Source organism: Myxocyprinus asiaticus, chromosome 46 (assembly GCF_019703515.2).
Source record: "Myxocyprinus asiaticus isolate MX2 ecotype Aquarium Trade chromosome 46, UBuf_Myxa_2, whole genome shotgun sequence".
NCBI classification, from domain to species: domain Eukaryota; kingdom Metazoa; phylum Chordata; class Actinopteri; order Cypriniformes; family Catostomidae; genus Myxocyprinus; species Myxocyprinus asiaticus.
The window spans coordinates 6,881,829-6,905,050 of NC_059389.1; the positions used below are offsets into that span (position 1 = coordinate 6,881,829).

At 36.4% G+C, this 23,222-nt stretch overlaps 1 protein-coding gene across 1 annotated transcript; it reads right to left on the reverse strand.

Moving 5' to 3' along the window:
- Positions 1–448: 448 nt before the first annotated feature.
- dhtkd1 (dehydrogenase E1 and transketolase domain containing 1) lies at positions 449–22,043 on the reverse strand. The gene is made up of 17 exons (XM_051690047.1): positions 21,761–22,043; positions 21,368–21,520; positions 12,418–12,629; positions 12,024–12,218; positions 10,044–10,313; positions 9,037–9,208; positions 8,732–8,930; positions 7,305–7,617; positions 5,500–5,584; positions 5,201–5,340; positions 4,809–4,959; positions 4,568–4,674; positions 2,233–2,397; positions 2,047–2,129; positions 1,759–1,928; positions 1,561–1,646; positions 449–1,435 (listed from the first exon to the last, which is right to left on the reverse strand). The coding sequence occupies exons 1-17, from the start codon at positions 21,933–21,935 to the stop codon at positions 1,334–1,336; spliced, it is 2,778 nt and encodes a 925-aa protein (XP_051546007.1). The 5' UTR covers positions 21,936–22,043; the 3' UTR covers positions 449–1,333.
- Positions 22,044–23,222: the final 1,179 nt, after the last annotated feature.

Consider the following 23,222-nt stretch of genomic DNA (forward strand, 5'->3'; position numbering starts at 1 on the left):
AACAAGGGCAAAATGTAGAATAGAATACAGTATCAGAACATGAAGAATAGAATACAGAATAACAGAATATATAGAACAGAGACTACACAGAATGAAAAGAAATCTATATCGAAGTGAGTAGAATGTCAGGCCCAGATACAGCCAAATGTTGACATATAAACATTTCTCAAGCACTTTTTTCCCCCTCAAATAACCTCTGTAAGAATAAGAAATGTATTATATATTTAGCATTTTGTCTAACTATATCTTCAACATACAAAAATATTAAGCTTTAAACATATATTTCACCCCAAAATTACAATTCTGTCATTATAAACTCACTCTCATGTTGGTGGAATGTCTCAGTCACCATTCACTTTCATTATGGAAATAAAGATGCAATGAAAGTGAATGGTGACTGAGCCTGTCAGATGGAGAAAATGTTAAATAATGACAAATGATCAATAACTAGACGTTTCCATTGTTTTTTATTTTATATCTAGAATGAGTGTTCAAATACAAATTCGGTTTCACTCACACAACAGCACCACTTTTGGAAACAATGCATACAATTCCACATTATACAAATTTGGTATTTGGATGGGTTTATTACGGCTGTTAAAAAAACAACAACATTTATAGCAGTGTCATCACTCTGATGAACAACTATACTGTTTGTGATTTCATTGTCTTTAGTTTTTGTGAGATTTTTCAATCATTTGTGGTCAATGCTTCATGTTGTCATTTCGTAAACATACAGCGATTGATTTTGAAGCTCTCCATACTGATTCTACATTCATCTGGTAAAAGTCAACAACTCAAGTATCCATTGATGACTCGCTTTTAAACATTTAACGCACCAACGTTTTGATCTTGCGCCAAACTTGTAGTGTCCTTTTCAAACTACCAGTTCTGTAACATTACAAGGCCCATTAAATGGGTTTAAATCACACTACCATGATCATTATTTCTATTCTTTACTTGTCTCCCTACAGTTATCCTGCACCTATATCTGTACATTTTACATTTAAAAGTGCTTTAAAAAAACCATACATACTGCACACTTTTATGTATGCTTCATCAATCTTCTACTTTCCTTCTGTATAACAACTGTGAAACTAAAAATTCACAACCATGTGCCAAAAACGTTCGGTTAATGGATGTTCCCTTGTTGGTACTATATGGATATGCATTCAAAGATTAAATCAGCAATATTCCTATGTTGCCTGAACAATTACTGACAAAGCTTTGCATTTGTTCTTAGTGTACCAGACCAGTAGTAGCACATCAGCTACAATGATTGTTTATTTGTTCGTTGACAGATTGTTCATTTATGGTTGTAATATCTGTGGACTCAGGAGAAGGAAGCAGTCAGGATGGCTTCATGTTGCTGGTGGTGGAGAGTGCCGATACCCACAGCGGGAGCGGGCAGCGCTGGTCTACTGACTAACCTCAACTGAGGGAAGACAGACAAGATGAACGGGTCAGCATCAATCAGCTTGTCATAAATCAAGATACAGCAATAATCTATTTATTAAATAAAAGACCCTCTACTAAACGTAAAAAGCTAGGAAGCCTCACCTTGCAAGCTAACTGTTTTTCGAATCTTGGTGCTACAAATGACCAACAGCCCATATTCTGTGGCTCCTCTTGACTCCAAATAAACTCTACAATAAGAGAATTATATCATAGAAGCTTGACGTGCATATTCACAGTGCAAATTATCACAATAATTTGAGCGGCTACATGAATAAACGATCTTTATATGAGCAATCTCACCTTTGGAGTTTGTGTATTTATTTAGTTCCATTTGCAGGGCCTCTGTAGGGAAAGGACACAGTTCCTCGACCCTGATTAGTGCAGTGTTTTTTAACACCTCTGGTAATGTCTCTCTGTGCTTCAGCAAAGCGTAGTAATGTTTACCTGAACACAACAGAACCCGCTGCACGCTACAGGAGAAGAGCAAAGGATACTTTTTGAATGTTCCTCTAGAAATACAGTATATGAATAGTCTTTATTGTTTTATTGAACTTTGAACAATGTGTTAAAAGTGACTGAATTCGATACCTTGGAGGATTTACAGAGGTATCACCAATGACAGGCTTGAATGAAGTTCCTGGTCCCATTTCAGCCAAGCTTGATACTGCCCCCTAGTGTCAAATAGTGGTAAATACTCCATCAAACAATTAAATCTAGAACTACAAACAACAATTCACATGAACAACAAGTGTGTTTCACTCTTAGACAACTCACAGAGAAGCGCAGCAAAGTTTTGGGAGAAGCTACGATCAACGGTTTTCGGAAGTTTCTAATCATCTGCCTCCGCAAGAGATGGAAGTATTGAGCTGGTAGTGTAGGGTTCACGACCCCCATGTTCACTGTGTCACAGTCCACACCCTCTTCTTTACTGTCACAGAGCTGCAGGAGAGAGAATGTTATACACATTATCAGTGATAGTGGAACATTCTGTGGGAAGATGCAAACCTAGACTAACAGAAAAGTGCGTGTGTGGTGACTGTTCAGATTAACATACTACCATAACACTATTTTTGCTGCATGTATAGTGCGCGCAGGATGCAAATTTTCAGTATGCATAAATACCCGCATGAAGCAGTATTGTTTTCCAAAATGCAAAGTGCCTGACCTTCCACTTCCAGTGTGAAGAATGAACCAGAAGTTTGTTTGCTTGTATGTTTTCAACACCGTGCCAGCTTCTATTGCTATTTCATTGTGAAATACAGCTTAAAATCTAAAAACAGCTAAAACAACTAAAAACCAATATAAGATGTTTAAGATCCATTTTTAATCCTTAAAGGTATAGTTCACCCAAAAATAAAAATTCTCCCATCATTTACTCACCCTCATGCTATCCCAGATGTGTATGACTTACTTTCTTCTGCTGAACACAAATGAAGATTTTTAGAAGTATATTTTGCTCTGTTGGTCCTCACAGTGCAAGTGAATGGAGGAGAGAACTTTGAAGCTCCAAAAAGCATATAAAGGCAGCATAAAAGTAATCAATTTGACTTCAGTTGTTAAATCCATATATTCAGAAGCGATATGATAGGTGTGGGTGAGAAAATATTTAAATACTTTTTTACTATAAATGTCCACTTTTACTTTTGATGATTCACATTCTTCGTGCTTATCGCCACCTACTGGGCAGGGAGGAGAATTCATAGTAAAAAAGGACTTAAATATTGACCTGTTTCTCATCCACACCTATCATATCTCTTCTAAAGATATGGATTTAACCACTGGAGTCCAATGGATTACTTTTATGCTGCCTTTATATGCTTTTTTGACCTTCAAAGTTCTGGCCACCATTCAATTGGATTGCATCAATCTACAGAGATGAGATATTATTCTAAAAATCTTTGTTTGTATTCAGCAGAAGAAAGAAAGTCATACACATCTGGGATGGCATGAGGGTGAGTAAATGAGAGAATTTTAAATTTTGGGTGAACCATTCCTTTAACTGGCTTTTAAACACATATTGAGCTAACCTTAACAAATAAGCTACACAAGTTACACACATGTATTTTCTCAGGCACCTATTGAGTCTATATAGACACAGTATTCAGTAGTACACCCAAATTTTAATAGCCAAATCATAATGTTCATGTGTTACACTTGCTATAGTTTACCTCCATGTTGCTTCATCGTCAAATAGCAATGTCAAATGTAAATCAATTTAATCATGGACACATCAGCGCCACCTTGAGAACAAATAGCATGTATGTGTACATGCATATGGGAAACTGATAATTCACACAATTGTGCAGAAAAATGACAAGATCACGTAGTAAATAGTAATTTGAATGAATATTGCACTCATAGAAGTTGATCTCCTGTGATAGTAAACTGAAATAGATGTGATATAATCCAAAAAATAGGATTTATGGAAGTGGAAATATATATTGCGACATTATTACATATTTCTGGTCACTAAAAAATATTTTGTGTATACACTTCTGGTAATTATACAATGAAAAAGATAGTATATATATATATATATATATATATATATATACATACTTTTTATATTATATATATATATATATATATATATATATATATAATTGCAATTTTGCCATATTTCTATTGTTAGATGATTCATAAGAGAATACTTGTGGGGGCATAACCCAAAAAAATCGACGATGTAAAGCAGGTGAAATGAAGTCTCGGTTCACTAAATTAAATAAATACACACTGGAGAACAATTTTCAGACTTGGCTGAATAAAAAAGTGAACTAAACTTTAAAAAAAAAAAAAAAGTTAATAGGTTAATAACTCAAACTGAATTGATTAAAAATGTTTTAAGGGTGTCAGCAAAATAAAATAAATTTCTCCAATGACTAGAAATATCACAGTCCAATAAAACATGTTTAATGAAACTTTTTATAGACTCATTATTTGGACTGTTAAATGTTAAGACATTATTACACAAAAATTGATTAAATATGCCTATATATATATATATATATATATATATATATATATATATATATATATATATATATATATTTATTTCCAAGACAATAACTGGACACAATTCACTGAATTAAATATATCTGTATGTGTTCACCTGTAAAAAGCGCTCGATTCGGCAGGATGAATGTTCTGGTCCGGCTCCATCGTACCCATGTGGCAATAAAATCACCAATCCACTCTGCAGGAGCCATTTAGCTTCACCTAAGAAGAAATGAAAACCTAACTTTTAATGCCACAAACAAGGATTTAGGCTTAAATTTTAGGTGATAACCTAGTGAGATGCACAGTATAAGATTAGCACTGTATAATACAAAGGCACTGCATAATTTTCATACCTCCAGATAGAAAAGTGTCGAATATTATCTGGGCGCCATTGAAGAAATCTCCAAACTGAGCTTCCCAAATAGGTAGCAGTTTTGGCAGTGCAATGCTCATGCCATATTCAAAACCTAATACAGCCTCTTCCGAAAGAGCACTGTTACACACCTGCCAAAAAAATTTATATATTATGAAATAACTGAAAATAATCACAAGGTTCCTTGTACAACTGAAACAATTAACCTCCCAACTGAGGAATGTAGAACAGCTAGTATACTTAGTAACAATACAAAGCTAAAATGTGCCATCAAAAGTACAAACAGCACAAAATACAATATAATAATAAATAAAACATGAAATTAAATCAATAAAAGCAGTAATGTGTGACTCCCTGAGCACTTTGGCTCACCTCCAGGTGACCTCTCTGTTCAGAGTTGATGTGATTGAGGGGGATATACATGTCGTTGGTCTCCTGACACACAACCATGGCGTGACGTTGGCTGAACGTCCCCCGACCCACATCTTGACCGCTGATACGGATGTTGAAGCCTGCAGTATTTATACAAAAACATGCAAATGTATCACAGACAGTTTCAAACGGTTTTTATACAAATAAATTTACTATAAAGTTGGTAACACATTCTTTGTTAGTTTCTATATAGGGCAGCCCTTAGGTAATTCTAAAGATGGTCCGATCAAGAGACCTACCCTGGCACAGCAGTGTGCCAAATGCCAGGGCCTCCGCTGTGGACCAGTCCAGTTTTGTGCCCTCTTCAAGTTTCTGTAGCCGAGCCTGTGATAGGTCAACACTAGATATTACTGACATGTTCATATCAACCAGACTTCATTGTTAACACTTTAAGCTTTGAGGTTTTTTTGTTTCAGTGACGTGTCCAAAATTAAAGGCTTATAACTTGACCAAAACAACAACAACTACATTTTAACAACTTATTTTTCTGATCTGATGTTATACTGTATATCTCAGGGTGTAAATTAGGTAGCTCAAAAAACTACTTTTGTTTTGTTCCCACTCATGTTACCTGTAACAGAGTAAAATTTTGTGTTGATATGACAAAACAATCAAAAGTTACAGCATTACAAACATAATTTATCATAGAGTCCAAAAACATCTCCAAGTGTCTAAGAGCCCCTCCAAACAAATAAAACATAATACAATAAAACTAATAAAACATAATTACATAAAAACTAATTACACATGCAAATACAACAATGACTTATGGTATGCTCTCTCTTCAAAGTATGCAGGCATGAGTATCAAGATCTCTTTCAGTTCCATTCTGTGTCATTTGAGCTATTATTGAGTCTGTGTCATGTACTTGGCGCCATCTCCTGGTGGCCATATGTAATTAGAGTGAACGATCTTCTGTGCCCTTATTTGGATGACTTCAACCTCTGGTTGCAGCAATCTGAATTCTAATATGATTGGTTTAGTGCTCCATGATGCTGGACAATGTTCTACATCATTTCTGATGAAGTGATCTGATTCAGGAAAGCTAACGTGTAGCACACTATCCTGCTGTGTGCACATTGTGCTTTGTGTGGATTATCTAATGACCTTTACATACGATTACGTTGTTTGTGTGGGCTTGTTTTAAAGATAATCACCTCCTCTTAGTAAAGGTATGTGATATTTTATGTTCTGTTAATTTTTGTGAAGTAATAAGCGAAAACACAACATATAAGCAACACCTTATATGTAACAATGTATTGTCTGTCTAAGACATGTACTTAGCTATTACTTGCTATATTTTTGTCTGGGAGTTAAACAAATAGCCTACTGCAGGTTGTATTCTACTCTTTGAGAGCATTCCAACGACATATGTCACATGGCTATTTGATCCGTTTGATGTTTTTACCGATTGCAATAAAAATATGGAGTGCAAAATTATTAATAAATTATGAAAACAGAACAATTCTGATTTGTCTGAAAATTTAAAGCACTTGTTCAATTTTGGTCATAATGCCAACATGCATTGTAAAGTACAGCTTCTAAGCTTTAAAACGATACCCATTTTGTGCTGGTCAAGACTGTAGTTATTCATATTTTGAGAATTATTTTTCTCTGAGGGACCATCCGAGCTTAAGGGTTAAAACCTGCACACATGGATATTTACAGATCGCGAAATACACAATATAGCAAAATCTCTATTGATTGACACTTTATATCACCACCACTTTATATATGGTCATATCGTCCAGCCCTACATACAGGTTTGGAGCAACATGCTGACAGAATTTTCATTTTTGGGTGAACTATCTCTAAGTTATATTTAACCAGGCACATTCCTTTTAAGGACAGCTGTTTATATTCACTATGAACCCTAACTCCAACACTAAGACATGAAGCAGTTTCATGATTAACAGACTCATGACTTGTACACAATAAACTGAGGGCCTGAGGGACTACTATTATATCCTTTGCACAATCCTTTTACAAAACGCCATCAAATGAAAAAATAAAAATAATTTATAGGCACAAAGTCTCTTTTTACCTGCACATGTGTCTTCCTCAGGTGACTGTGTAGTTGTATCTCCTCATGTATGTCCACTGATTTGGCACCTACGAACTGCAGGAGGGGCACCGCTACACCAGTGTCCCAGGATGAGACTCTGTTCTGGGGCTCCACCAGATCTCCCCAGCGCCCCTGGAGGTTGGTGGGTGGAGGGCTGTAGAGGGTCATGTTGTTCAACCGGTCATTGAGCATGGCGTAGTGGGTAGTCTTGATCTGACCGCATTCCTCCTCCGTCATCAGACCTTCTGAGACCAGCTGGTTGACGTATGAATCTGGGATACTTTTTCTCGACCTGGGGAAAATGTAACCAGTAGAACTGAACCATCGGTATCTGTAACATGCTGTTGATTAGCACAGAAAACCATTTCAACTCATACCACAAATTGTAAATGAAACAAACAAACAAACAAACAAAAAGAACAAATGGAATTCAATGGAGCAGTGCGTAACTGGCAGCAATTTTTGTTGTCGTTTTTTTTGTTCTGAAAAACTGATCAGATAGTGATCAGATAGATCAAAGCATGATAGAGATAAACCTGTAATTAATACTTAACAGTACCAGTAAAAATTGACACATACAGTTTTTCCACATTTTAGAATAAAAGAATAGTCATTTAAACTATGAAATAACACAAAAATAATTATTTCTTTTATTCTAGTATTTCTACCCTACTTCGGCAGGGGTAAAAGTATTTTTTTTCCATATGCCGTTCTGTCTCGCACACAGTGCGAACACTGCTGAACACAAATTAAGATTTTTGGAAAAATATCTCAGTTCTGCAGGTCCATACTATGCAAGTCACTTTTACTATAAATTCTCCTCCCTGCCCAGTAGGTGGCGATATGCACGATAAATGCAAATCACCAAAGACAAAAGAAAACTCTTAGAATAGAAGAGTGCTTAGGAGGGCTATTTAAAAGTGGAGATTTATAGTAAAAAAATGACTTAAATATTGATCTGTTTCTCACCCACACCTATCATAATGCTTCTGAAGGCACTGAAGTCATATGGATTACTTTTATGCTGCCTTTATATGCTTTTTAAGCTTCAAAGTTTTGAACCCCACTGACTTGCATTGTATGGACCAATAGAGCTGAGATATTCTTCTTAAAATCCACCAAGTTTATGTTCAGCAGAAGAAAGTCATATACATCTAGCATCCTAGATGAGCATGCGGGTGAGTAAATGATGAGAGAATTTTCATTTTGGGGTGAACTGTCCCTTTAAGCCTTTAGATCAAAAGAAACTTTAAGATCATGAGAAATAAAAATTCAGTCAAGCATGTTCAAACTTTTTACTGGTTGTCTACATGTCAAATTTTGTAATATGCTACAAAATTAGGATTTTCCCAACCATAGAAATCAACACTACCAAAACTGTGAATATCAATAGGTATAAAACCCACCGGATGATTTTATACATTGCCGGATTCGTGAAAAAGGGCTCGTCCAGTTCATTGTGCCCCCACTGACGGTAACAGAGCAGATCCACAATAACGTCTTTTCTAAAGCGTCGCTGGTACTCCACGGCCAGCCGGGTCGCTCGGAGGACCTCCTCTGCGTCGTCCCCATTCACATGGATTATTGCACATCCCACCATTTTACCTGAGAAACATTACACTTAGAAAAATGTCTTGCATTCTTCTCACAGGAAATACATTTTGGATATATACTGCTTTAAACGCATTGCAAAAAACATGCTGTAACATACCAACATCACTGCAATAGAGGGACGACCGCCCCCTCTCAGAAGGAGTGGTATAGCCCACTTGATTATTCACGATGAGGTGGATGCTTCCACCTACTCTGAAATGGGGGAGGTTTGACAGGGTGAAGGTTTCTGTTACAATGCCTTGGCCTGAGAATGAAGCATCGCCATGAACCTGTAAATGCCAGTTACATCAATTATAGTCCCTTGTATCATGGAAGAAACAATACAAGATTATAGCATTTCCAGAAGAAATTTTCAGTGGTGCTTTTGTTCTGAAGTTTAACACTTAGGGTTATAACAAGCATCCCTAAGTCAAGTCATTTTATTTGTATAGCGCTTTTCACAACACAAATCATTTCAAAGCAGCTTTACAGGAAATCATGCATTATTATAAAGTCTTAAGTCATCATTTTGTAGTTTGATTAAATATGATTGTAAATTGTGTATAGAAGTTAAATAATTAAATAATAATTGTATTTAGACCCCCTGTGAGCAAGCCGAAGGCGACTGTGGCATGGAACACAAAACTCCATAAGATGTTGCTTAATGGAGAAAAATAACCTTGGGAGAAACCAGGCTCACTGTGGGGGCCAGTTCCCCTCTGGCTAACATCATGAATATAATGCCAATATTAGTTATTTATGTGCAGTGCAAGTCATGGTTTTAAATGTGTAAATTATGTAAGCGTTAAGGTCCATTGTTTTAAAAAAATGAAAATACTTTTTTTAACTTTAAGATTAATGACTAATGTCTTTGAAGTCCATCCTGGATTAACTGCAGAAGTTCAAACTGATGCATTGTCCTTTGTTAGTTGGCTGATGAAGGCTTTTGTTGGCAATTAAATGATAGTCTATGTATTCAATCTAATAAACTCTATGCTTGTTTACACAGTGATTATGTATTAGCATGGTCTATAAGGTTCCTGATAATGGAATTGTACCATAACCAACAAGATTCGATTTATAGGAATTACAATTTTCACCACATCCCAAAAGATCTCAGCTCACCTGCAGGCAGATGACTTTGTCTCCTGGCCGGGAATGAGGCTCGCTGGAGTAATCTCCATCCTGTTTGATTTGCTGTCGGGCGCGAGTTTTGCCTTGTGTGACGGGGTTGATGGCCTCCAGGTGGGAGGGGTTGGGTAGCATCGTGACATGGAGAGGATGTCCCGCTCCAAAATCCAGCTCCACCGAAGAGGTTAAATGAGACAGCACATCACCAATAGAAGGAGAATTCTCTGGAAATTCACTCAGACCTCTAATTTTACGGAACATGAGCTGAAAGATTGATAAAGTTTTTCATTTGTCAAAGCTTAAAAATGGCATTGTGTCAAACATAGAATTGCCCCAAACATGCTGTTCCAAAAAAATATTCCTTTTCATGTTGAATGAGGAGGTGTAGCTTGTGACTCAGAGGATTAGAAAGAAAGAGTGAGAAATTAAGTCGCATTAACACATAGAATGAATGATTGACAAGACAAGACAGAACAAAGGTCAAAGCTGTCACACTATGATGTTTTTAATAGAAGTCGACCGATATATCGGTTTTACCGATTAATTGGTTCCGATAGTTGCTTTTAGGAATGTTTACTTATAGTGATTCTATTTTAATACATTGTAGATGATTGTAAGAGTGCATGTTTTGTTTCCTTTGTGTGTTCGTGTGAGCTGGAAGCACAGACATTTCAAAATAAGAGTCCCCAGTGTATTCAGGCTTCTTTATATCTAAAATTCCCGCACTATGCACCAAATCTTCCTTTTTTTTCTGCTTATTATTGGGATTTTGGTTGCACAAACACCCATCTGGGATTTTACTTATTTTGTAAACATTTTCAAACATTCAATAAATCTATTTTAAAAACTATCAGCCGATTAAGCGGTTATCGGCATTTCCCACTACCACAGTTATTGTTCTCCTATGAAAAAACATACAAACATATAGCTCTACATTAAAAAATATACACTGGAGTCAAAAAGTCTAGGACCATTAGTTAATTGCTTTTTTTTTTTCTTCCCTTTTCACTCTAATTTGGAATGCCCAATTCCCAATGTGCTTTTAAGTCCTCGTGGTTGCGTAATGATTCGCCTCAATCCGGGTGATGGAGGACGAATCCCAGTTGCCTCCGCGTCCGAGACCGCCAACCCACGCATCTTATCACGTTGCTTGTTGAGCGCGTTGCCACATAGCGTGTGTGGAGGCTTCACGCCATCCACAGCGGCATCCACACTCAACTCACCACACGCCCCACCGAGAACGAACCACATTATAGCGAATACGAGGAGGTTCCCCACGTGACTCTACCCTCCCTGGCAACCGGGCCAATTTGGTTGCTTAGGAAGCCTGGCTGGAGTCACTCAGCACGCCCTGGGATTTGAACTAGCGAACTCCAGGGGTGGTAACCAGCGTATTTTACCACTGAGCTACCCAGGCCCCCCAGTTAATTGCTTTTAATATATTTAGATTTTTTTTTATAATGCAAACTTCTTTATTACAAATTTTATTATCAGCATAACAATTTGAGTGAAAAGTTGAATTGAAAAATGAACATGAATTTCAGAATTTCCTAGTTACTTTCTTGTCCAAAACCAGATGGTCACTATTATCCCAGCATGATTGGTTTTGTAATTCCAGCATAATGTTTCAAATAGTATCTTGTTTGCTTCAATGGAAGCAATGAAATCAGTTCTTTTGTTACATAGCAGTTAACATGGACAATGTCACAAATTTGAATTTGATTAGTGACCTTGACATAGTGCAAAATCTTACATATCTACAGTTCATTTAAGTCATAACCCCAAGACTTTGGTGCAAATTTGGCAAAAACCTTAATAAAAAAAAGTTCAAGATTTACAATATGACCTCAGACTTTTGGACCACACTGTATAATAACAGTAAGCTGTCTAGTAATTTGTAAGCTTTAAGTTAAGCCTGTCTGTCTCGTTGTCCATCTATCTATCTTAATCTAGACAGAAGCCGATTATATTAACCTCAGGCGGGAACTGCAGTAGTCCAGTGAGTAGGTTGAGCCGTCCGCGGTGAGGCATGCCCATGACCACGTCAGTCACGCCACTGTAGGCTGCAGAGCGGAAGAGCTCGTAGAAAAATCCCATCATACTCTCTGCCCCTTCGCCTCCATAACGTTTCACTGTTGCAAACTTGGTGGCTAAGAAGTGGTCAAATTCCTCCACAAAGACAACAGAGATGCACATTTAATGGTCCAAGTAGATAATATTTTCCTTGAGGTAACACTGGGGTTCACATGTAGGCATGTGGCATGTAAATTCACAAAAAGAAAAAGACTTTTCAAAGAAAGTGTTTTTTCAGATTTTTCAAATAATGTTGCTCAAAGATAACAATTTAGTCCCTGCTGGTTTGTGGTACCTGAGATTCAAGCATTAGTTTTGCCAGCTGTCGCCTCTCCTCTGGAGAAAATGCCTCATTCTTGAGCTCCTCAAAGCGGTCAGCAACCCACTCTCTTTCCTGCAAGCTCTGGAGTTGACTGGTTTCCACTGAGATTCCCCCACAGTATGTTCGCTCCAGGTAGGCCACAACCTCCTCTGCGGTTGCCTCGGCTTTCCCAAAATGCCGTAATCCTGGAATGACAACGATCAGAAACCTAAATGGAACTCAACAGAACTCAACTGTTAAATGACCAAAACTAATCTAGCAATATGTAGTGTTTTAGGATGTCAGTATCCTAAAATAAGCACTTAAATTGTTCTGATTAATCTGCATATATTGTACTTTCTTCTGGTTCAAAGACAGCTCAAGCTTAAAACAATACAGAAGATCATTAAACTTGTGTCTGAGATTGTTAAAACAAACAAAAATCCTGTAATGCACTTACAGTGGAAGTCTATAGGGCAAGTCTTACTACCAGAATTAACAATAAAATATACACCGTTTCGAAAGTATAGCCACACGACTTCAATACAAGTTAAGCTAAATTAACAGCATTTGTGGCATAACGTCGATTACCACAAAATTTATTTCGACTCATCCCTCTTTATCTTTGAAAAATGCAAAAATCAAGGTTACAGTGAAGCACTTACAATGGAAGTGAATGGGGCCAATTTTTAGAGGGTTTAAAAAGGCAGAAATTTTAAGCTTATAATTTTATAAAAGCACTTACATTAATTCTTGTTAAAACTTGTGTATTATTTGAATGGTAAAGTCGTTTTTGCTGGATTACAGGGTTCAGGGTGTAATGTCCTCATAGAAGTGAAGTTGTAAAACTGGATATAACTTTCCACAGAAAAGGTTAGTAAGCGGTTTTATCACTCTACAATCATGTTAACAAATATTGTTTACGTCGTGTGACTATACTTCTGAAACTGAGTATTTTAACATTTGCAGATTGGCCCCATTCACTTCCACTGTAAGTGCCTCACTGGAAAACTGATTTTTGCTTGTTTTTTGTTTTTTAAGAAAAGGAGTGACAACTCAAAATTAATTTTTAAGCTTATCAATATTATGCCACAAATGCTGTTGACCAAACTTGTATTGAACCCAGAATATTCCTTTAAACAATAGACGTGTTTCCATGAGACTGCCGAGATACTGTAAAATCACTTATCAACCTTGTCTATGTTAAAGTTTATACCCAAACTTATATCATTATCATGTAAATCTGGTAAACCTGGTAACTTCTGCATGATACACACATGGATACCATAAGAATTCCAAAAAGGGATGTGATTAAACTATCAAGCACTGTTTACATGGAACAAACGCATGAACGTTGACAAGACCCTAAGGGTGTTTTCACATCTAGTTCGTTTGAGCACACAAAGCGCTCTCAGAGCAGGATAACGTGTATATGTGAACAACCCAAATGGTCTCAGACGTCCCTAAAAGGACCCAAAAGCAAACCGTACTCAGACCACCTCCTGAGCTGGTCTGAGTACGGTTTGCTTTAGGGTCCTTTTGTGGTTCAATTGATTTTTTGCGATGTGAAAACGAAGAGGTACCAGTCCGTTTTGCATTTTATGATACAAGTACCTCATGGCTTGCCATATATAGCTGCATTACATACTTCATATTCCAGTCACAATTTACTGTCCACATACACTTCCGGACAAAAGTTTTGAAACACTTACTCATTCTTTATTATAATTTTTTTTTCCACATTTTAGAATAATAGTAGTCATCAAAACTATGGAATAACATAAATGGAACTATGGGAATTATGTTGTGACTAAACAAAATCCAAAATAAATCAAAACTGTGTTATATTTTAGCATCTTCAAAGTAGTCACCCTTTGCCTAGAATTTGCAGAAATATACTCTTGACATTTTCTCAACCAACTTCTTGAGGTATCACCCTGGGATGATTTTTAAACAGTATTGAAGGAGTTCCCATCTATGTTGGGCACTTACTGGCTGCTTTTATTTATTATTTGGTCCAAGTCATTTTTTATTACATTTTAGCTTTATAATTAAATACATTTATATGTTGGCGCAATTATATTTTTGTCTACAAAACAAATTTCAAACATTTAAGCATACGCCTTCAGATCAAAAGATTTTTAAGATCATGAGAAACATTTTTGACCAGTAGTGTACAATTTTAAGTGAATATAGATACAGTTGAAGATCAGAAGTTTACGTACACCATAGCCAAATACATTTAAACTCAGTTTTTCACAATTCCTGACATTTAATCGTAGAAAACATTCCCTGTCTTTGGTCAGTTCAGATCACTACTTTATTTTAAGAATGTGAAATGTCAGAATAATAGTAGAGAGAATGATTTATTTCAGCTTTTATTTCTTTCATCACATTCTCAGTGGGTCAGATCAGAAGTTTACATACACTTTGTTAGTATTTTGTAGCATTGCCTTTAAATTGTTTAACTTGGTTCAAATGTTTTGGGTAGCCTTCCACAAGCTTCTCACAATAAGTTGCTGGAATTTTGTCCCATTCCTCCAGACAGAACTGGTGTAACTGAGTCAGGTTTGTAGACCTCCTTGCTCGCACACGGTTTTTCAGTTCTGCCCACAAATTTTCTGTCGGATTGAGGTCAGGGTTTTGTGATGGCCACTCCAATACCTTGACTTTTCTGTCCTTAAGCCATTTTGCCACAACTTTGGAGGTATGCTTGGGGTCATTGTCCATTTGGAAGACCCATTTGCGACCGAGCTTTAACTTCCTGGCTGATGTCTTGAGATGTTCAATATATCCACATTATTTTCCTTCCTCGTGATGTCATCTATTTTGTGAAGTGCACCAATGACCTTCACAAGGTCATTTGCTGTTGTTCTGGGATTGAATGGCACTTTTCGCACCAAACTATGTTCATCTCTAGGAGACAGAATGCATCTCCTTCCTGAGCGGTATGGCTGCATGGTCCCACAGTGTTTATACTTGCGTACTATTGTTGTACAGATGAACGTGGTACTTTCAGGCATTTGGAAATTGCTCCCAAGGATGAACCAGACTTGTGGAGTTGTGTTTTTTTTAGGTCTTAGCTGATTTCTTTTGATTTTCCCATGATGTCAAGCAAACAGGCACTGCGTTTGAAAGTAGGCCTTAAAATACATCCACAGGTACACCTCCAATTCAGTACACCTCCTATCAGAAGCTAATTGTCTAAAGACTTGACATCATTTTCTGGAATTTTCCAAGCTGCTTAATGGAACAGTTAACTTAGTGTATGTAAACTTCTGACCCACTGGAATTGTGATATAGTCAATTAAAAGTGAAACAGTCTGTCTGTAAACAATTGTTGGAAAAATTACTCATGTCATGCACAAAGTAGATGTCCTAAACGACTTACCAAAACTATAGTTTGCTAATATTAAATCTGTGGAGTGGTTAAAAAATGAGTTTTAATGACTTCTACCTAAATGTATGTAAACTTCTGATTTCAACTGTATACCTGATTACCATGACGTGTTTTTGTGTCTCATATTCCATTCTTGTTGTATTATTTGAGCACCTGAAATGAACGGACCAGCCGCTTTCAGAGCAATGCACTAAGATGAACCACTTTAAAGTGCTCTGATGGGCGTACCGTCTACGGAGGTTCACGCCAAACTCTCACGAAAATACAAGTGGGGATTTTATAGTTTCGCTTTAATTTTTTTGCGCAATGGCAAATATTCTTCGCTCATACACATAATGTAAATGACATGCAGGAGGAGACGCTTGCTTGCTTCATTACTCTCGAGATGATAAAGAAATTAGAAATATTTTCAAATGCACATAGAATTTCAGATGTTTTCCTTCATATGAAATAAGAGCTTGTAGGTTTTATCAGAGAGCCTTAACATAATGTGAGAGAGTGAAAATTTAGGACAGAAATACAGGATACATTATTACTATTGCATAATGTAATATAATTGGTGGTGTTGACTGGGTTTCATAAATGATATAACATAAAATATTACTTTTTATGTAATTCTATCCCTGTGCAATAATTTTTTATGAAAAATTCAATATTCTTTAAAGCCTTAAAAGTAATTATATAGCCCCATTTTATTATATGGTTTCAAGTTTAACATCAATAAATTACTACTTAAGGTGTAGGCCTATCTGCAATAAGCATACGTGAACCTGAAGAAGTATGACAACTTGTATGACAATTGCTTATCATAATAATTGCAATGATTTATGAAAAATTATTGTCAGCCAAATTTCATAATCGTGACAGCCCTAGCTGCAATGGGGTCTGAGTTCTTAAGGAGCTGTGGTGTGAACAGCAAGGGGTCTGAGACCACATTAATATGAAGAGGACCAAAAAAAGAATCTGGGTCCTCTTTTAAGTCCACTTACATTGTGAACACCAAAAGCACTGAGGTCATTTGTGGCTGGTTCCCTTTCTGGTTCACTTTAACTGAACTGGGTTTGGTCCACTTAAGTTGTACTATATGTGAAACCACCCTAAGACAAGTTCATTCGCCTAGAAAAGCAGTCCCACCACTCACAGGACGATTACATGAGACAACTTAACAGCTCAACACACACATTTATAAACAGATTTATACATATTATTATATATATTATATTATCATATACATTAACGAGGCTGAATCCAGCTTCTTATTCGCAGCTTCTTATTGACGCTTCTGCGTTTGCCATCTCGTCTTAAAGGGGCCATGCCGCTTTTCCGCCCGTTTAAAATGAATAAAACCTTTTCTTTTTTTATCGCATATACGATGCTGTGGCTTGAAAGATAATGCAATGTACTATCAAAATAAATAGAAACATGAGATCCATTCTTTAATTTTGGACCATATGAAGCTGTGGTGTGGTAGAAAAGGTAATGGACTATCATAATAAAAAAGCACTTTTTATTAAAGCATTCTTTACATGAGGAATGTATAAGCATGTCAATTATGTCAAATTCGTTTAAATTATTTGATAAATCAATTGAATCAATAAAATCTCAATTTGAACAAATATGATTTTTGCCCATAAAATTGAATACAAAAGAATAAGAAAAATAACATTTACATTGTAAGTGTACGAGATATCATAACACCATACACATTCTCCTATAATGAATTTTAAATAACTGTCTGGTCCCTATGTTAGATTATACAGCTCTGCTCTATACTGTTTCAAGATGTTGTTTTCTTCATGTTGACAGCTGATTTTATTTATGCATTTATTTAATGATTTATTTATTTCACACCATATTAGCCACACATTGAACAACACTTCAATGAAAGTTAATCCAGACATATGACCGCTAGAGTCCACTACAGTCTTGTCACAATAGAGATTAAAGGGCCAACATTAGGTTCTATTTGGAGTCGCTGTTTCTCAGTCATCTTTAAGGTTGAGTTAATGGTAACAGTGGGGGATGATAACCAGTCACCTGGACTATCACCATGCAAAGTTTTAAAAAAAATTAATGTGGCATTCCTACGTTATCCACCCGTGAACTTGGCATATTGACCCATAGAGATGAATGAGATTACAAAGGGCCCATTTTGGAGAGGCTTCCTCTCAGTCATCTTTAAGGGTGAGTTGATGGTGACACTGGAGGGTGATAAACAGTCCCCTGGACTATCACCAAGCAAAGTTTCAAACATTTTTACTGTGGCATTCCTACGTTATCCATGCGTGAACTTGGCATATTGACCCATAGAGATAAGATTGCAAAGGGCCCATATTGGAGAGGCTTCTTCTCAGTCATCTTTAAGGGTGAGTTGATGGTGACACTGGGGGGGTGATAACCAGTGCCCTGAACTATCTCCATGCAAAGTTTCAAACATTTTTACTGTGGTGTTCCTACGTTATCCACCCGTGAACTTGGCATACTAGCCCATAGATTTGAATGAGATTACAAAGGGTCCATTTTGGAGAGGCTTCCTCTCAGTCATCTTTAAGGGTGAGTTGATGATGACACTGGGGGGTGATAAACAGTCCCCTGGACTATGACCATGCATCTTCCTTCCATTATTTATTAACTTTACATATACAGCAGGTTTCAATATCAGTTGAACCATATAGATTATTAATACATTTTTATTGAAATATGCTTGATTCCTCTTCTTTGTACTTCTGTGTTAATTCTGTATTGTTGCTTTTTAAATGTTAATGTTAATGTATTAGTGTATTCTGATGTATTTGCAAACATCATAAATGGAGATGGCCCATAGTGCAGTTGCTTTAAATGCTATATTGTCAATAAAAGCTTTTTTTTTTTTAAGTTGGGTAGTGTCATGAGCAACCATTTCCTCTAAACAGCCTGGACATACCAGACAGGGTAATTAAATTGACAGGTCTAAGGATAAAATGTATTTAATTATCCTTGAAATGGGTATATATTGATGTACTGGTACAAAGCATTTTTGAGAGACTTCCCTGTTGTTTTGGGACTCTGTTCTTATAAGGGACATCCCAAACTATATGTACAGTTGTAGTGGACAGCAAGAAGGCAAAAGCATTCAAAAACCTTTTCATCCAAAACAGGGGATAAAAGGTCAAGTTGATGTGATCAAGTTTCTGTGGTCTTGGACAAAACGCATGTCTTTTGCCATCAGATAAGGCTAAAAACATCAGCCCTGCAGAGATGGTGCCATCTCCCTGTACACAGTTGACCATTATCATTGAGTCACCTTTTGATTACCTTTGATTACCATTCCTAAGACTTAGGTGTGAAAGACTATACAGGATGTCTCATGACTGTCAAACCGATTTTGTTGATTAGCCATGCCATTTGGCAACTGAAACAAAGACATTCTCAAAGGAAAGACAAGTCTCTGCATAAAGAAACTTACATTTTAAATGGACACAAACTACATCAAATCTTCTCCATATCCATTTGGAGAATGGTATATGCTTAGTAACATTTATTTGTGACACAACAGTTCACTCAAATTGAGATGTTAATGTATAAATTAATGTTCTGTTGATAGTTTAATGTTCTTTAGATGTTGTAACTGATATTCAGTGTTTAACAAATAATCTCTGAGTTATTTGTTTAATTAGAAATAAGGTTTTCACCTTATTAACAGAGAGCAGTAGTCTATCCTCCTTAAGATAATTGCCATACTCTACCATAACAACATCCAACTAAATCACTTGCATTTTTCCACCCTTTGCACTTTTCCTTTTCTAGTATTCTTTCCAATATTAGTACCGTTTTGTAGTTTGTTAGTAACTCTTGTCTATCCTTTTGTAAATAAAATCAATTTTATTACAACTGAGTCTCCCTTGTGTTGATAATACAGTAAAAGTCTCTATAAATGATCTGAATCTCACAAATCCTTCAGATTACGCAGATGACCACCTCCCTCCAATTTACATATTTTTAATTTATTGAATGGTCTAATTGGATCATTCTTAATTTGTTAAGGTGAAGTCCTTAGCTGGTGCCCTGGAAATGTGAGGAGGGGCCATCTGACATTCATATTCACACACACACAAACACACTTTAAGTGATGTGTGATCCAAATCACTGCACCATTTAGTGTCCAGTTCATGGTATTTGGTGCCTAATGTGATTTTCGCTACACAGTTCATATGAAGCCCTTTACTGTGGAGTTTTGGAGAATATGTGATTATTCCATTTTAAAAACCTACTGAAAGAAAATTTCTAATAAGTAGAAAAAATGTATGACCAATTATAAGGGAACTTCCAGACTATATGCATACACCATTTGAAGCCATCTTACTGTGGCACTTTTGAGTAACATGAAATTACTCCACTTTAGAGACTTATAGAGACATCAGTTCTAATAAGTAGTAAAATAAAATTTATGAAAAATTATTAGGCTATAAGGAACCAGTTCAAAGGACAGCAGATGCTTTGGGCAGCTCCCTTGTTTTTCCGCTGAGGTTTATTGCACCCCTGAACTCCTGACCTCTGAACTGTTTTAAGGATCCCCTAAACTGTTGCCAAGCTTCCCAAACTGTTTCGAGTTCCCCTAAGAAAAGATAAACTTTCCAACAGCCAATCAATGTGGACCAAAAATAACTTTATCATACTTAAGGTCACCCCTCAGTTCATAGCATATAAAACCTTCTGTAACTTTCCATGATAGACCAGTTAGTCTCAGAAAACAGTGTGGAAGGCGTGTTTTGGTGTTTGCTTGCTGGACTATATTTATTTTAATTTTCCAAAAATTCAAGCCCTTCATGAGATTTCTAAATATCACTGAGAATTAACCACCAAACCACCACCACGACCCATCAACTCACCCTTAAAGATGACTAAGAGGGAGCCTCTCCAAAATGGGACCTTTATAATCTCATTCATCTCTATGGGCTAATATGCCAAGTTCACGGATGAATAACGTAGGAACACCACAGTAAAAATGTTTGAAACTTTGCATGGTGATAGTCCAGGGGACTGGTTATCATCCCCCAGTGTCAGCTTTAACTCACCCTTAGAGATGACTGAGAAAGAGCCCCTCTTTATTATCAATTCATCTCTATTGGTTAATATGCCAAGTTAATGGGTGAATAACGTAGGAATACCACAGTGAAAATGTTTGAAACTTTGCATGATGATAGTCCAGGTGACTGGTTATCATCCCCCACTGTCACCATCAACTCACCCTTAAAGTTAACTGAGAAACAGCGACTCCAAATAGAACCTAAGTTTTCCCTTTCATCTCTATAGTGACAAGACTGAAGTGGCCTCTTGCGGTCATATGTCTGGATTAACTTTCATTGGATTAATTTCATTCATCATTCATCTGGATACGTTTTCATTCAAGTGTTGTTCAATGAATTTTTTTTTATTTTTTATTTATTGTGTCTCATAAATACATTTTTTTCAATTTATTTATTGTGTCTCATAAATAATTGTTTTAATTTATTTATTGTGTCTCATATCAAAACAATATTCCAGGAATTGTAACCAGAAACTGACCAGTAGTGTTAAGGAGTCCTTGAACAGCTCCCTTCAACAGGCTGATCTCTGGCACGCTCTCCTGGACAGGAGCTTGTGGAAGCAACGGGTTAATTTTAGCAACTTTGTGTCCATGTGCTCGATAGGCCTCCACCAGTCGCACCATCCCGTGATCTGTTTACACATGACAGCGAGCAAATGCTGCAATTTAGCGCTCATATATGCACACCTGATGCACTCAAGCATGATTGCATTTTTCAAATATTGACTTGCATATCTGATCTTTCTAGACACACTGGAGTTGTAGGCTCAGGTTTATTTTGAATTCTCAAATGCATTCAAACATATAATGATATAGACAACATATGCAAGACTGCACGCTCAGTTCCTGCGTAACGTCATAAACGCACCGACCTTGATTCAGCGCAGAGATCTGCGTCAGCTCAGCGTCTCTCACCGGACTCTCTCTTGGTTTGTAACCGTAGACACCCCGCTGCGTGTGATAAAAACTCGCTAAAACCGGCCGTCTGGCCCTGATAGAACAATGACAAAACCTGCTTACGTTTGTAAGCATCATACCCGCAGACATGGTGGAAAATAAACAAATCAGACTCCGTCAAAAAATTAAATAAAATTTCGCCGACGCTCCACGCATCCTAGAGCGCAGCCATAATGCACGACAGCAGATGGGAGGTGATCATTTCCTCAACGCCTATTGGCTAGAACTGAAGCTTCAGTTTGTAAAATAGGTCATGTGCTGCTGTGAAGTTAAACTAGGAGATGTTTCTAAGAAGTTTTTAAGAGGAAGGACATATATGTCAAATATAGCTTGTTTATTAGTGATATTGACAGGCTTAAACACCAAAAACTGCATAAATAAATATATTAAAAAATAAATAGCATAACAGGTGAAACAGTGTCTATTATGAAACAGTGTTCATTATGAAATTTACTCTAGCCTGCATATTTTGAGTAATGTTTAAATATTTAATTAATAGAACAAATTACGTTTACATCTCACATGGCATATATCTTGATAAAACTGTAGTAGATAGATTTAAATTAAATATAGTTTTTTTTTTTTACTGTTGTGTATATACTCATGTTTTAGATTGATATTGATGCCAGTACACTAACGACACTAATACAATTATAATCTTAATCTTATATCTTATTTATGTCCTTATTTGCTTACATAACTACTTACTGTTAATTAGGATTATCTTGTATTTTTTTTGTTTAATATGATTTATTCAACAAAATATGGATTATATAATTTATTATATTTATCTGATTTCCAGCTAACTAGTATCTTTTCCCGCTTACGTTATCCTTAAATGTATACCTCGGGTCTTTAGTGAACCGGGACCTCATTCCACCCTTGTGCCTCATCCATTTTTGGGAGTTGTGCCCACACCTCTTTAGTATTCCTCAATCTCTCTCTTATAAATAGTGTAACACACACACACACACACACACACACACACACACACACACACAAAGCCAAAATTGCAAAACAACAACAACAACAACAACAACAAAAACTTGCACTTCCATAAATTATTTTTTGATGATTATTTCATAACTATATAAGTTTACTACCAAAGCATATCTATTTCTTTGTTTATTACAAGAGAAATTAGTACTATTTTCATACAAATAAATACTATAGATCACATTGATTTTCTGTGCCACAATGGTGAACTATCAGTATCCCATATGCGTGTACACATACATATTATACATGTTATTTCTTACTCAAGGTGTCACTGATGTGACAGTGATTGACTTGATTTACATTTGACATTGTTATTTGATGAAGAAGCAACGTGGAAGTAAACTATAGCAAGTACAACACATGAACAGTATGATATGA

Coding starts and splice junctions, on each gene's coding strand:
- dhtkd1 (XM_051690047.1), bottom strand. CDS start 21,935: ATGTCTGCGGGTATGATGCTTACAAACGTAAGCAGGTTTTGTCATTGT. Junction 4,675..4,808: donor CGACACTTTTCTATCTGGAG/GTATGAAAATTA, acceptor ATTTCTTCTTAG/GTGAAGCTAAATGGCTCCTG. Junction 1,436..1,560: donor AAAAACAGTTAGCTTGCAAG/GTGAGGCTTCCT, acceptor GTCTTCCCTCAG/TTGAGGTTAGTCAGTAGACC.